Source organism: Syngnathus scovelli, chromosome 2 (assembly GCF_024217435.2).
Source record: "Syngnathus scovelli strain Florida chromosome 2, RoL_Ssco_1.2, whole genome shotgun sequence".
In the NCBI taxonomy this organism is placed as follows: Eukaryota; Metazoa; Chordata; class Actinopteri; order Syngnathiformes; family Syngnathidae; genus Syngnathus; species Syngnathus scovelli.
Genome location: NC_090848.1, coordinates 12,809,285 through 12,824,163, shown reverse-complemented (window position 1 = coordinate 12,824,163; position 14,879 = coordinate 12,809,285). Strand labels below are relative to the sequence as shown.

At 40.4% G+C, this 14,879-nt stretch overlaps 3 protein-coding genes across 4 annotated transcripts in view; 2 read left to right on the top strand and 1 right to left on the bottom strand.

Annotated features, from left to right (window-relative positions):
• The first annotated feature begins 42 nt into the window (after positions 1-42).
• On the top strand, positions 43-2,826 carry LOC125987728 (tubulin alpha chain-like). Its single transcript, XM_049752124.1, has 4 exons — positions 43-197; positions 712-934; positions 1,011-1,159; positions 1,771-2,826. The coding sequence occupies exons 1-4, from the start codon at positions 195-197 to the stop codon at positions 2,743-2,745; spliced, it is 1,350 nt and encodes a 449-aa protein (XP_049608081.1). The 5' UTR covers positions 43-194; the 3' UTR covers positions 2,746-2,826.
• The window catches only part of LOC125987734 (trypsin I-P1-like), a 28,699-nt gene continuing 16,513 nt past the window's right edge, over positions 2,694-14,879 (bottom strand). Inside the window, exons 2-7 of one of the 2 annotated variants that reach the window (XM_049752135.2) lie at positions 5,583-5,709; positions 4,653-4,719; positions 3,958-4,123; positions 3,731-3,869; positions 3,393-3,656; positions 2,694-3,232 (exon numbers count right to left, since the gene is read on the bottom strand). In XM_049752135.2, coding sequence (XP_049608092.1) covers positions 3,080-3,232; positions 3,393-3,656; positions 3,731-3,869; positions 3,958-4,123; positions 4,653-4,704 — 774 coding nt within the window. In that variant the 5' untranslated portion in view covers positions 4,705-4,719; positions 5,583-5,709 and the 3' untranslated portion in view covers positions 2,694-3,079. Of the gene's footprint in view, positions 3,233-3,392; positions 3,657-3,730; positions 3,870-3,957; positions 4,124-4,652; positions 5,710-14,879 lie in introns of both variants that reach the window. The other variant, XM_049752134.2, reaches the window with a different exon arrangement.
• Positions 6,249-9,347, top strand: zmp:0000001088 (trypsin-3). Its single transcript, XM_049754445.1, has 5 exons — positions 6,249-6,303; positions 7,043-7,202; positions 7,835-7,976; positions 8,031-8,297; positions 8,706-9,347. Exons 1-5 carry the CDS (start codon positions 6,249-6,251, stop codon positions 8,895-8,897), a joined length of 816 nt encoding a protein of 271 aa, XP_049610402.1. The 3' UTR covers positions 8,898-9,347.

The following is a 14,879-nucleotide window of genomic DNA, read 5'->3' as shown; positions in this document are numbered from 1 at the left end:
ATTAGTCGAGCGCACGTTCGTTTGTCTTATTATTTCTTTTCAATAAAGTTTAGTTTTTAAAAAAAACTGTTACCCGGGGCGGAGACTGTTACGTCATCAATCCTCCTCACTTAGCACAACGGAGACTGCAGAAACGCGGGCACCTTCACTGGAAGAATATTTTTATCTTCTCTCAACATCTTATACAAGACATCATGGTAAGCGCCTTTTTTCCATTTGAGTGTTTTTTTTTTTTTTTTTTTTTTTACAATTTGAAGATGGAGGCAAAATACATTTTTTTTATGGTTTGCAACCGAAGCGATTGTCTGCATCTCTTGGAGCGGGGAAGTGTTTATTTCATCATGGCGACTATCCCCTAAGTAAAGTTTCGCCGCGTTTTCTTTGTGTGGTGCAATGCGTTATCCCCTCCAACATGTCCTTTTGGGTGAGGAGAGTAGAATTTTGGTTCACAGAGCATCATTGAAAAATGTGGCCTTGTGGCACCGAGCGCTAACTGCAACATGTCTGACCTAGATTAATCCCTTGCCTCTGCAGTAATCCCCATTTCGCAGTCGACTGTCGACAATGCGGCAGGAAATGATCAAAATTCGTGCCATCGCTGCATAAGAGGGCAATCTGGTGGAAATGAACTAGACACACGATTGAGTGGATCACAATGATTGTTTCTTGTTGAAACTAAAATGTATGTCTCTTCCCTCCCTCCCTCCACAGCGTGAGTGCATTTCTATCCACGTTGGTCAGGCTGGAGTCCAGATTGGCAATGCCTGCTGGGAATTGTACTGCCTGGAACATGGGATCCAGCCTGATGGACAGATGCCCAGTGACAAGACAATTGGGGGTGGAGATGATTCCTTCAACACCTTTTTCAGTGAGACTGGAGCTGGAAAACACGTCCCCAGGGCCGTTTTTGTGGACCTGGAGCCCACAGTCATCGGTAAGCTTCCTCATGCCCAGAATAGCTCATGGCTCTTATACCTGCAATGTCTCACTCATGTCCACTGTGTTCATAGATGAGGTGCGCACTGGAGCCTACCGCCATTTGTTCCACCCTGAGCAGCTGATCACTGGCAAAGAGGACGCAGCGAACAACTATGCTCGTGGTCACTACACCATTGGCAAGGAGATAATTGACTTGGTGCTGGACAGGATCCGCAAACTGGTGTGTATCTTGAAACTTGTGGCAGCAACATTAGTTGTAATGAAAGATGAATTCTTTAAGATGCGAGCCACTTCTTTGTCTTTTTTGTGAGCAAGCAGCAGATGGTGAACAGTTCTTCAACAAAAAGCTGCGAGAGATTCCCAGTTATATATATATATATATATATATATATAAACAAATTGATTATATATTGATTATTAAACCAACCACGTATCCTCTGAAAGTCTGCTTACTAAATGCTAGCAATGCAAAATACCTCAAATGGACTCAAGAAGTTAACATCAATGGTAATTACAACCTTTTAAGCAATGAATTTTTGAACACGACAGTGCAGCGACATGTGTAGACAGACAATATGACAAATTGTATCATTATTGATAGTATTATTCTTTGTCTTCTGCAACAAATCCCCATTATTACCAGCGTACTGTCACTTAGCTGGAAAACTGTATGAATGTTGGTATTATACTGCCCCCTAGTGGCCAAGGCCGCAACAGGATGATCACAATGTGAATGGGCTTTAAAGCAAGATATGTTGCACAAAGTGCGTTCTTAGGTATTGAGGCTTGAGTGCCACTTTAGTTTAAAATGTTCTCCTCTTGTGTGTTCAGGCCGACCAGTGCACCGGTCTCCAGGGTTTCCTGGTGTTCCACAGCTTCGGAGGTGGCACTGGCTCTGGCTTCACCTCTCTTCTGATGGAGCGACTCTCTGTAGACTATGGCAAGAAGTCCAAGCTGGAGTTCTCCATCTACCCGGCTCCCCAGGTTTCTACCGCTGTGGTGGAGCCCTACAACTCTATCCTGACCACCCACACCACACTTGAGCACTCCGACTGTGCCTTTATGGTGGATAATGAGGCCATTTACGATATTTGCAGAAGGAACCTCGACATTGAGCGTCCAAGTTATACCAACCTGAACAGGTTGATCAGTCAGATCGTCTCCTCCATCACAGCTTCCCTTCGTTTCGACGGCGCCCTCAATGTTGATCTGACAGAATTTCAGACCAACTTGGTGCCATATCCTCGCATCCACTTCCCTCTGGCCACCTACGCCCCGGTCATTTCGGCCGAGAAGGCGTATCACGAGCAGCTGTCGGTGTCGGAAATCACCAACGCTTGCTTCGAGCCGGCCAATCAGATGGTGAAGTGCGACCCTCGTCACGGCAAATACATGGCGTGCTGCCTTTTGTACCGTGGCGACGTGGTTCCCAAAGATGTCAACGCTGCCATCGCCACTATCAAAACCAAGCGGTCCATCCAGTTTGTGGATTGGTGCCCGACTGGTTTCAAGGTGGGCATTAACTACCAGCCACCCACTGTGGTTCCTGGTGGAGACCTGGCCAAGGTCCAGAGGGCCGTGTGCATGTTGAGCAACACCACCGCTGTTGCGGAGGCCTGGGCTCGACTTGACCACAAGTTTGATCTGATGTACGCCAAGCGCGCCTTCGTGCACTGGTACGTGGGCGAGGGCATGGAGGAGGGTGAATTCTCTGAGGCCAGAGAAGACATGGCAGCACTTGAGAAAGATTATGAAGAAGTTGGAGTCGACTCCGTTGAGGGTGAAGACGAGGAAGGAGAGGAGTAAAAATGCACTGTGGTGCAGGTTCACCAGTTATGTGGAATTAAGGGTCTAATGCATTTCAAAATAAACCCCTGATCTAAATAATTGCTGCAGCATGTCTTTTTTTTTAAAGTAGTGAATGATAGCTATTAGTTGACAAAATACAAAGAAATGTTTGAAGTCTGAAAATATGCGCTTTTAGTTCATAGATTGCACTCGATGGAGCTGAAATTGAAAAAAGGTGTCACAGCACAAATTCATTCATCGCTAAACCTAATGTGCTCAAATAATTGCAGTGACACCAAGAAACACTTTTGTAGACCGTAGTGAATGATGCAGCCTGTCTCTTTTTACTTCTTTACTTTTCATTTGCAATTATCCAGTTAATCCAAGGCACGTAGTTCCTCACTTTAGTGTAGACTCCAGGGAAATAGGGGTTGGCACAGCTGATACCCCAAGACACGATTCCTTCCAGGACCCCATTGCAGATGAGGGGACCACCTGAGTCACCCTGTGGACAGACAAAAGACATTTTAGACTTACGTATGAATTTTGTTACTGAGATCAAGGCAAATCAGTATTTGAAGCCAAGTGATCGAATGAAGAATTGAAAATACAAGACATGAGGATGACAAGAAGCAAAAACATCAAGACGTTGCATTTTCCTTCACCTGGCAAGAATCTTTGCCCCCCGTCTGAGTTCCAGCGCACAGCATGTTTGACGTGATCGTCGAGATCCAGTAGTAGTAATGGGTGCAGGAAGCCATGACGTTCACATCCACAGCCCGCAGCCCGGGGGAGAGGACGAAGCTATATGGTGACGTCACACCCCAGCCGCTCACCGTGCATACGTCACCCCGGGAGGCTTCAGGGGTGTCGGGGTCAGGCAGCTTGGCCGGTTGAACATTGGCATTCAGCATTGCAGGTTTGCTTAGCTAGAATGTACACGGAGTTGGACCATCATGACTCTGGATCTGGTTGGATATATTATACAGTATGTTTAACCTACCTTAATTAGCATGATGTCATTGTCGAATGTTCTGTAGCTAAACTTGTGGACATACAGCTTGGAGACATTAAAGATCTGTTCAAATCCTTCTGTTTTGGACAGGCTGTCTTCACTCAATACCACCCTCATTAAGTTGCTCCTTGAAGCAACACAAATTATAGTATATTATATACAATTTTATATACAGTTAAATTAAATTCCTGCGAATTTTCTTTGGCAGTACTTACGGCTTCCAGCAGTGGGCAGCAGACACCACCCATTGGGGATGGACAAGCGTTCCTCCACAGTAGTGTTTCCATTTCTTCAGCCAACTTAGATACTGAAGAGATGCTTGAAATTTGATGGAGTACGGCAGGACCGCATAACCACCAATAATCCTTTCTGTGAATGTCTCTACAGGTCACGTGGAAAAGACTCTGTCAGGCATACATGTGCAGTCCTTGGAATGAGCACTGTGCGAAATTGATTTGTGGCCCACTGATGTGGAAAATGTATGCTCCTGTAATTTATCTTCAAAGGTGTGGAATCCAATTTTGCTTTAAATATTTTAATTGTTGAGGTTCAGTTAGGTTTTTTTTTTTTTGTTAGAAAGGGAAACATTTCTGTGCATTACTTCACAAGGATAATAATGCTTTGTTTTGAAGGTTACATAAACCTGCCATAAATATTCCTTGCATTTTGCCTACCAACAGCTACAGTATACTGATTTATATAAACAGTTCTTATAGAAAATCTGGCAGACATTTTAAAGACAAAACAATGTAAGATAAAGCACATAAGGCATTAAGGAAGTTGAATACTTCGACTCGACTGGAAACGACCTTGAAACCTCTGCTTATAGTCAACATAGAGTAGTTCTTATATTTTTGTTAAGATTGATGTGAGAATATTGTGCAAAATTAGAGCAGAGAAAAAAAAATACCTGTTACCCAAAAAGCCAAAAGTATTAGCACAGATTTTCCCAGCAGAAACATATTTTTACTTTTCACCTGTGAAAACAGAAATCTTGATTAAGCAGTTCATTCGTCATTCAGCTCAGCACTGCTCAGCTATGTGAAGATAAAAGAAAGATTTTTCATTAAGACTCAGAGGACCTTGTTTTATGCTCATGACTTACGACGTACAAGTTTTAATTAAACACTGTGAGGCATGCAGTCCGTTTGTTACATCGAATATTAGTTACTAAAACGCCGTCACGGCATAAAAGTCACATCACGTCTTGACAGCGTAATGAGAAATGTTACTCACCTGTGCCCCGAACACTTTCAAGTCAGTCCCAACAAATAAGGCTGCCTCTTATATTGTAACCAAATCCTTGGAAAAACTATTCGCTTTAACAATGAATCTGACCTACTGGATGTTTACAGCGCTTGCATTGTATAGCTGCGCTCGTTTTCTGCTATAGCATTATGGAGGCATGTAGGCCAAGCCCAATCGCTTGCTTTTCAGAAAAAAGAGCAGGAGTGGTGAATGATCCTTTAAAAATGTGACTTTTAAGTCTTTTCTGCTGAATATTGTCATCTAACAATGAGACCCAATCAAGCAGCAATCCACTTTTAATTGGACTGCAATGTTTTTATTTTTAACTGCTCAACGCTGATGCTACAAGTTTCACAATAGATTTCCTCTTTTAGCACTCTGTCTATTGTGTTGTTTGTATACCAAAAAAACATTAGCGAGTTCCCGAGTCCGAAATGCCCTGAGGGACGTCATTGAGTTAGCAGTTACAGAATCAATGCGTCATCTGACACAGATATTACATTTATTGACGACCTAATGAGATCTTGTCTCAAGTCAAAATATCAAGTCTGTGATTGATTATTCTGAACAAACTGTATTTTTAAAAACTGACCGGGAGCAACCTCGAGATTTCGAGGTCAGGTCGCAAGGCCCAGCCACTTCATCCAGCTCTCCAGCTGGGAGACATAATCTCGGTCAAAGGTGTCCAAACTCGGTCCTGGAGAGCCGTTGTCTGTTTTCTGCAACACACCAGGATTGTTATCAAGTTTCTTGCTGCTGAGCTGATCAACATCTGCGTGAACACATTGTCCCACTTCTATAAATTCTGCCCGAAAGGACCAATGTTATAAATTCCAGCTCGACTGTTACACCCGGCCTTATTGTGCTGTTTTGGTGCTTAGAAAGCCATAACTGAACTCAAGCAATCTGCACGGGACAGGATGCAGTGCTGAAGAAAAAGGGAACAGCACAAAGATGAGACATTGGCACCTTACTCAGCATCACCACCTATGCAGATCTTCAATCTCAACTAAGTGTTGTCAAATGACCCACGTTGCATAACGATGCAGTTACGTACATATGATGAGTCGGTTAGGTAAGCCATACTGTACGAGCTTCAATTATACACAAGTTAAGGACCGAGGGGTGACCATGGAAACTGAAATAAGAACTAGAAGAAACCCGAGTATGGAGATGAGTTGCTTGCACATTAACCTTGGACAGGTTGTGCGCATAGACAAAACACCCTGAGCCAACAGCTCACTCCTACTATTCAACTATGGACCTGATGTATATTTTGCTCTGTATTCTTTTGGACATCCTGACTACCAGCTGTAAGTAAGCACCTTTATTTTAATTCGGTTGAAAATATTTTTTTACAAACAAAATGTTTTGCTCTAAGTGGGCTGAATGATGTAAAGGAGGTTAAATTATAATGCACAATAGTCAACAACATGATTTGTTATTGAATAGTTTTATACTGTAAAAATTCAGACCTGGATAAATTGATAGCCAATACTGAAAATATTTGAGTTCTGTATTGGACCCTAGCATAACATCTTGCAATGTAGCAATCAGAGCTGCAACTGCACCGCCTCAGCTGTGTTTAAAGCAGATCTCCACATTCCAAGAGGCTACTAAGAGTGACAAATGAAAGTGCAGCGCAGCATCAATGAAAGTAATTGAAGCCATCACGGCATCTGTGCCGGACCATTATGTCACAATGTAAAAGGAGAGCGGTAATAATCTCCAACCCACGGTTACGGACGAGCGCTGATTCATTTGATTTAAATACGAAAACTGGAGACTATTGATACACCCGACAGCAACTCCAACACTAATCAAAATAAAATTACAGTTGGTATCAATCACCTCCACTTTTTTTTTTTTTGTTTAAACAGCCTGTGGTGCAATGGCTACGATTCATACCTCAAGTGGATTAAAGGCAAGGGGTGGGGGTGCAGTGGAATTAATGAAACAACAGCGACAGATAATCAAAAGATTGAATTAATCTACACAACTGGCCATCTACGTGCTAAATGTCTCATCTTTAAATTTGCGTGCATGTCACAGGTCAAGACACCATCCAGGGACGCATCGTGGGAGGATATGCACCAGTTCCATACTCCATCAAATACATCGTGTCCATACAAACTACAGATCGGCGACATTTCTGCGGGGGTTCTTTAATAAATAAGTACTGGGTAATCACAGCGGCGCATTGTGATATTGGGTAAGCGAATTTTCAGTCTTTTTGTTTTTATTTTAATGTTATTAATAAACTTGACTTTATGCCTCTTACCCAGAGTGAGACTTCTGTGCATATTTTTGCGGGGGTTCAACTGGAAAAGTATGACTGCTGATAAGAATGAAAAATGAATCATGTACTAAACGTAGGTACCTTGCTAAAAAAAAAAAAAAAACCTGGCCTGTCATTTTTGACACTTTGGGGTTTGTTTCTGCCTGATGATTTCAGAATGCTTGCTACTTCGGCTTAAACAGCCGACATCCTCAGTTGAACAGATCATGCAAAATTAATGATATGATTAATTATTAACAAATGCAATATACTCAGAAATGTATTTGATTCTGTTTTCACTGTTTTCAGATAAAAAATATAAATAGATTGTCTGGTATCTGAGTGTTTTAACATAGATTTTTTTTCCCACTTTCAGTGAAATCAGAACATTTTACCATTTTGGGATTTTAAAGAAAGTTCACCTATTACACCAGAACGTTGCAAGCTCACTGGGCATCGATGAAAAGAATGAAATTAAAATGTTTAGCTTCTCACATTTGCAAGAACGTTCCAGTATCGTAGCAACATCTATCATACTACTTTTTATGTGTTTTATATTTCCACAGGGTCAATAAAATGATGATAGTGGCTGGAGATTACTCTCTAATCATATATGAGGGCACTGAGCAGGTCATCCTGCCCAAGCTCTTGGTGCCTCATCCGGAGTACAACAGTGCCACAAACAACAACGACATCATGATCATAAAGGTTAGCCCGCCGCAAAACTGAACACACAAGGTCTGACCCAAGTTCTCCTTTCAGTTGAGGGGTCCAGTTGAGCTGAACAACTTTGTCTCCATCGCCCTGCTGCCCCGGCAGGGTGCGTCCATAGCAGAGGGCAGGCTGTGCCGCGTGTCAGGGTGGGGGTACACCAATCCCCGTGGGGGCCAGATACCCTCCACCCTGCGCACGGTCAGGTTGCCCATCATCTCCTCCCACAAATGCAACAACAGTGAGTCTTTCAACGGAGACATCACAGAAAATATGCTCTGTGCGGGCTATAGCATTGGCGGGAAAGATGCCTGTCAGGTGAGTGTAGATCGTACTGCCAGTGATCTTGAATGCAGATGTTAAAATTAACCAAAGACAAATAGAGGAATTTTACATACATATACCTTCAAACTCTGCCTAGCAACAGGAGGACCCAACTAGAGAGCTAATCAAAAAAAAATTCCACGTTTTATAATGAATCACAAATTATTTTTGCAGTAAGAAATGATTTCAAAAGAATTTCAAAAGCCTAACCACACCATAAGAGCGACTACAGTAGTTTATAAGGAATATACAAAAAAAAAAAAAAAACAGCGTTTGATACAGATTTCTTACTGCTCTCTAACCAATAAGAAAGCAGTATCATGTGGGAATGAGACAATGGAGTCCTTTGATAACCATATTTTGAAGTTTGATACAGACAATATGTCTGTTTTGTTCATGTAGGGGGACTCTGGGGGCCCACTGGTATGTGACGGCCGCATCTATGGTTTAGTGTCTTGGGGGAACGCATGCGCTGATGCCCAATTTCCTGGAGTCTACACTGACGTGTCCAAGTACCGCAAGTGGATAGATGACACAATGATTAGCTATTCCACAAGGTGTAACAAGAATCCAAGAATTAGCACAACTGCTTAAATACAATGTCTTTTGGTATAATAGAGTCAAAACATAATTTGCATCATGTTGAAGGAACAGCATAATAATATATTTTGGAGAGCAAAACTGACTTTATTGGGGGGGGAACAGTGCCCCAACAGCCCCCACTCTAGCTCCGCCAGTGGTTCAGAGTTAGAAACTCCTGAGAAACTACTTGAATGGCTGTGAGCAAGAAAATGTGCAACTGCGCTAAAATCACTTACCATGTGTCTGTGACAAGTAATAGTGTCACAGCAACAATATGACAATGTTGTGCAATGACATTTTTCTACGCTTGTAAAACCAACACTGAAACGAAATCATATTAACAATTAAGCATATGGCTTTTATCCAGCATGTTTTTACGGTATTCCTTACTTGATATCCTTTTTTTGTGTTGTGGTGGCGTGATGTATTTTGACTGCCAATTTTCTGTGCTGCAATTGTGCATTAGCTATATTATATTTTATACAAATTTTATAAATTTCCTTCAATGAATGGATTTAAAATGCAAGTATGTAACACCAAAGAAACGGTGCAACAATGAACTGTACTTTAATGTTTGATACACTAAAATAAAATACCTATTATCCCATAATGTTGAATCTCAAAGAAAATTAATTTCATTATAGGTACTTAAGTTTCTTAAGAAACAGATCTTGAGAAGGAAATATAGTAAATATAATTTATGTGTGTATCAATGATGAACTTGATGTAAATCATGGATTTTTTTGTAAAAGCTACCTTCCAGAGCAGAATGTTCACCCCGATCACTGATAGCTGCCAAAATTGTAATGCCCTCATGAAATATGCATGCAATCTGTCTTCCCCTCTTAGCAATTTGTGTAATGGCTTTGAGGCCATCAAACATTGAGGCTCAGCTGACAAAGATTTAAACCAACAATATCAAGGAGCCTACAAATCTCACCCACCTCAAAATAAGAACTTTTCATTTCGAATGATACATTGGCTTGTAATAATGAGAAAAATGTTTGTCATTGCCATGGCAACCGCAGATCACTTGCTTTTGAGCCAGGGCATGTCTCATTTTGTGTTAGCATGATAGCTGATTTTAATGTGTCATTTGGAATTAAATTATCATTGCTTTGTGGACAATGAATTGTGTTTAAATGATAGCCAACAATTTGTATCTTTTATTAAAACTCATAAAACATTTCAACCTTGTTCACTGTGATGAATGTGCATCACTGACAGTGAGAGCAAGAGCCAGACATATATAGCGCTGCCGTCAGTGTCGGGTGAGGAGGAGGCACTAGAGATGAAGTGCAGAGTGACACGAATGACACTTTTCATCACCAAGATGTGCGTAATAAAGCATTTGGAATGGTGAACTAAATTAAATGTTGATTAAAGTTTACAACAATTTCAGTAAATGTTGACATGATTCACAGATAATAATTTTTTTGGTCTTTAAATCAGAGAAAATAATTTTCTCAAATTTTTAGTTGACGATAAATAACAATATACTGAAAATATTTGGCGATAAAAAGCATTGGCCAACTTTTTTTTTTACCTGATATTTAAATCAAAAGCATATTGTGCAAGCTTTTACAAGTTAAACCTGAAAACAAGAAAAAAATTAAATATCTGAAAAACCTGATCTGCTGAAAAATGAGTAAAAACCTTTTTTAAATATGCCACATTGAGGCACACGTAAGCCATCTCTGTTTTTTTTTTTTTAAAAAGGCTGTTGAACAGGGGGAACACACAAGCGGTTATGTAACTCGTAAGTTCAGATGTCAAATAATCGTAGCAGACTTCAAGCGACTTTGTTCTAAAATGAAAATGAGACTTTTGTCAGTGCAGCAAATAGATGTGAAGGGCACTATAACTAGAATATTCCATACTTTAAATGAGAACTGTCAAAACCTCAGAATGTGATTTTAGTAATTTTGCCTCCCAACTATAAGGTCTCACTTATGAGTAGATGACCTGCTTTCGAGGCCTCTCTTGTTGCATTAGCTGTCCCCATTTTCTTTGTCGCTGAGAGTGTCAGCCCCCTGTCTGGTTGACTGAGCGAACATTTTCAGATATTGCAGATCCGGTTAAGCAGAGGTCTTATGTTTCAACATGAGAGCTTCCCCCTCTGGAGAATGTTAGGAGATATCCGCTGACATACTTGAGCTCAGTTTTATGTGCTCAACATGCATATTGGAACTGCTCCATTAAAAGCTTTTCACGTAGTACAAATTGTGAGAACAGTTATATTCAAATTAACAATACTGAAATCAAAATACAAGATTAAGTTGCTCCATTGCCAACTCTTTGCTTGTGGAAGATAAATGTGTCTAATTTGCATATCAACAACATTGCTCAGACAGACCTGAGACGTGTAGCCTAAATTCCACATCCTTACTCGAGTAATGGATTAAAAAAAAAGTTCAGTTTTATGGGTGTAAAAAAATGGAAAATGGCCAATATTATTTTCCCCACACTAACCAAAAATGTATCTGTTGTGAAATCAAAACACTAAAGAGCTATTGCAAACTAAATAAAATAGATGTAATTAAAAAAATGTGTATAGCTTATTTAAAGCCGCTAGGAGGCTTTTGATCACTTAAGCACACATAATGTAAGAAGCAGCCGAGGTGAAAACCTGCTGGGGCACTCTCATCTTCTGTTTTTTTGTTTTGTTTTGTTTTTCTCATGAAAAGTTTTACTCAGGGTGTCACACAAACGGATATTAAAATCTGATCAATCAAAATAGCCATGGTTAAAGATAAATGATGGGATACTTTGCGTCGATGCTCTGAGCAATGACGAACGCTGACATGAAAACGTGACTTGGTTTTTATTCTGTCCTCCAAAACTTTGTGTTGATGCTCTGAGCAATGACGAACGCTGGGATGAAAACGTGACTTGGTTATTATTCTGTCCTCCAAAACCAAAGAGGCATTCAATTTTCCGCAAGATACCCATCCTACCCCTCCACCATTTATTCTGTCCACCTTCTTTCTTTCCCTGCTGGCCCGGAGGAGGTGCATTCATTCACTTAGTGATTCCTCATCTTAATTTGTCAACGTGGCTTCAGCCAGGAGGCCTTTTTCCCTGAATCTAGGACAGCAGGTCTGCTTGTTTAGACGAAACAGATGACCATGACCATGGCCTAGCTTCCATTTAAATGGACACAGACATTACCAGAGTGAAAAAGTAGCTTCAAAGTGAAGTCTCAAATGATGATACAGTAAAATGCTGTGAATTCATCTAAATATAAATATAGCTCTCTACTGAGCAATTAAGGGATAGTTCTATTCTAAAATATAATTTTGTGTCCATTGCTCAACGGATTTTTGCTTAATGGAGAGGAGCCGCTTTGATTATTAATCCGACAAGTCTTAGCAGGTTCATTTCACTACCTCTAAAAAAATTTCAGCTGTCATTTTGAAGGTTGGTCACATATACACACACAATTTTATTTTACTTCCAGAACTAGCTAGGTTGTTCCATCATTTCATGACATTTTTAAATAGTGAAAAGACATTGAAGAACATACTAAGCAGCTAACATTTATATTGCGATGACCGCTGTCTTTTGAACTTTTGAACATGCACATTTGCAAAGCTCAGGCCGAGCTGGGTTGTATTGCATGTGAAACAGTGCTTTGTAAATTAACAAGCGCTAACTACCACATCTGGAGTTAATGCCGTGCTGTAGATGCCTGGAGCTGCTACTGAAACACATCCTCGCTACATGCAACCAGACTCACTACTATGTAATATTCATCCGAGTAAAAAAACAAAGTTTGAGCATGAGCATTGTCTAATCTGACCGCAGGACAAAATGTTGTATAGTTCCGTCTGAAAGTGTTTTCTATCCATCATTCACACTCATCTAAGTGTATGGCATGAAAATCAGATGAGTCGTTTGATCGGTAGAACACAGAGAGGAGAGAGTCGTGTTGCTTTGTGGTGTTGACAGTTGACTTGGATGAAAGTGGTAAACAATTAGATAGACTCTGGCAGGACCATGATGAAACTTAATAGCATAAGACAGCTGGAAATGGTTTTAGGCAGGAGAACAAGGTGAGAGATGAGTAATGAGATGTAGGTCGCCAACGATAATTGCAAATAACAGTTAGTCAATTTCCATAACAGATAGCGAAGAGATATTCATTTGTTCTTAAGATGTCAAGTATTCAAGTGACGTCACCTTTGCTCTGCTGTTTTAATACGTAACAGAGAGTAATGTCAAAATGCATTTTGAGAAAATGCTCCCATCCCCTCCTTGTTCTGACTCTCTCGGTAGATTTATCAAGTTTCCCCTGAGAGAATTGACAGAAAGTAGAACACTTTAATCATGTTTCCTCTCCGTAGGGCCGCCATCAAAGGGGAGTCATTGCTTTGTTCTGTGGACAAGCTATTGCTGATAAGACGCCGGCAGCGCACTTTTAGAAGGTGGATGGATTTTGTCTCAACAAGTCAAGGAGTAAAATGTTCGCCTCTACACTATTTTACTTCCTGTAATACCCCTACAATACCTCTGACAAAGGAAGAGACATACTGTATACCGTATTTTCCGGACTATAAGGCGCACCTAAAAACCTAAAATTTTCTCAAAAGCCGAGCGTGCGCCTTATAGTCCGGTGCGCCTTATATATGGACCAAATTCCTAAATTTAAACTGGCCCGAAGCATTGTGTCATGAAATCAATCATAAGTGGCCCGCTGAAGACTATGAATCATGAATCAAAAAGACTATGGATCATTATTTTGTGATTATAAAGTAATTTGTTGCATCTGAAGTTGAAATAAAAAAGATAAAATGGAGAATAATTTGATTTGGATTAAAAATCTGCCATGATGCATTAATTTTTAAAGTGGACCCCCAGGGTCCAGAACAGCTGTCAAGAGTTTCTAAACATGCTTTCCTGGAATGATTATTTAAGGGTTAAAGTTTAAGCAGACCGATTGTACAACAATCATTTGCAGTTTTTGGTTATGATGAAATTCATTTACACCAGAAGAATACTGATTTTGACGTTTGTTGTTGTTACAGGATGAGAATACTTTGATTGTACACCCCGAGTAAATCTCCAGCGTTGGCCTAATCTACATACTGGCTCGTAACATAGACAAGAACAAAATATTTGCAGTAACTTTGTAGACGGCATCGAACCCATTGCAATCCCGAATGTTCCGTCATTTACATTCCATCAGCATTTTGCCAAGCTGCCCTTTCCAACGACGTCATTATGCGCCCTGTGTTTTATGCTATTGTCCCCATGCTTAGTATATGCCATCAAAGTGGCAAATAAATCTTGCGAAAATAAAACGCTCCATGTTGATGAAATACAACTTTGTGTATTATTTCGCACTAAATAATACAGTGCAGTTCGATGTTCTGCTAGAGAGTGAAACTTTTCTTTGTCTTACAAAAGCCGATTAAACATATGTACTAACACTTTGCAAAGTAGGGCAAAATGCTATTCTGACAAAGTACATATTAATTATTCTGACAACTGTATAACAAGTTGGAATTGTGTGATGCAAAGGCAAAGAGAGGGCAATGTGGACTAATGAGTTATTTTATGTCAAATGGATTCTGCCACTCAAAAAGTAAGCCCTTACGGCACTTAATTCCAAACCTGAACGGGAGATGTGCAAGAAATGCGTCATGATGTTCACTTTTTGATGTTCACCCACTTAGAGAGAATTTTAATTTGTAATCTTCAATGGATTTTGGCAAAGCTAATCTACTCAAACAAGCTTGTCTAAAGTGTCAGGTGAAATACGCTGTCTTGCATATGAGCTGCTGATTACAAAAACAGAGAAAGCTATTTTGGTTAAAATAAATGTCCTTCACAGACTTTTTTCATTTTAAAATTTCATGCCTCATTGCGAAACATCTGTGAGATCTGCGTGTATGTTTTTTTTTGGGGGGGGGGGGATGTGCTGATATTCACTTTTGATCGGCTTGGTTTTGACTTTGCATGACAATCACGCCTCTGTCCTTTTTACTCCCC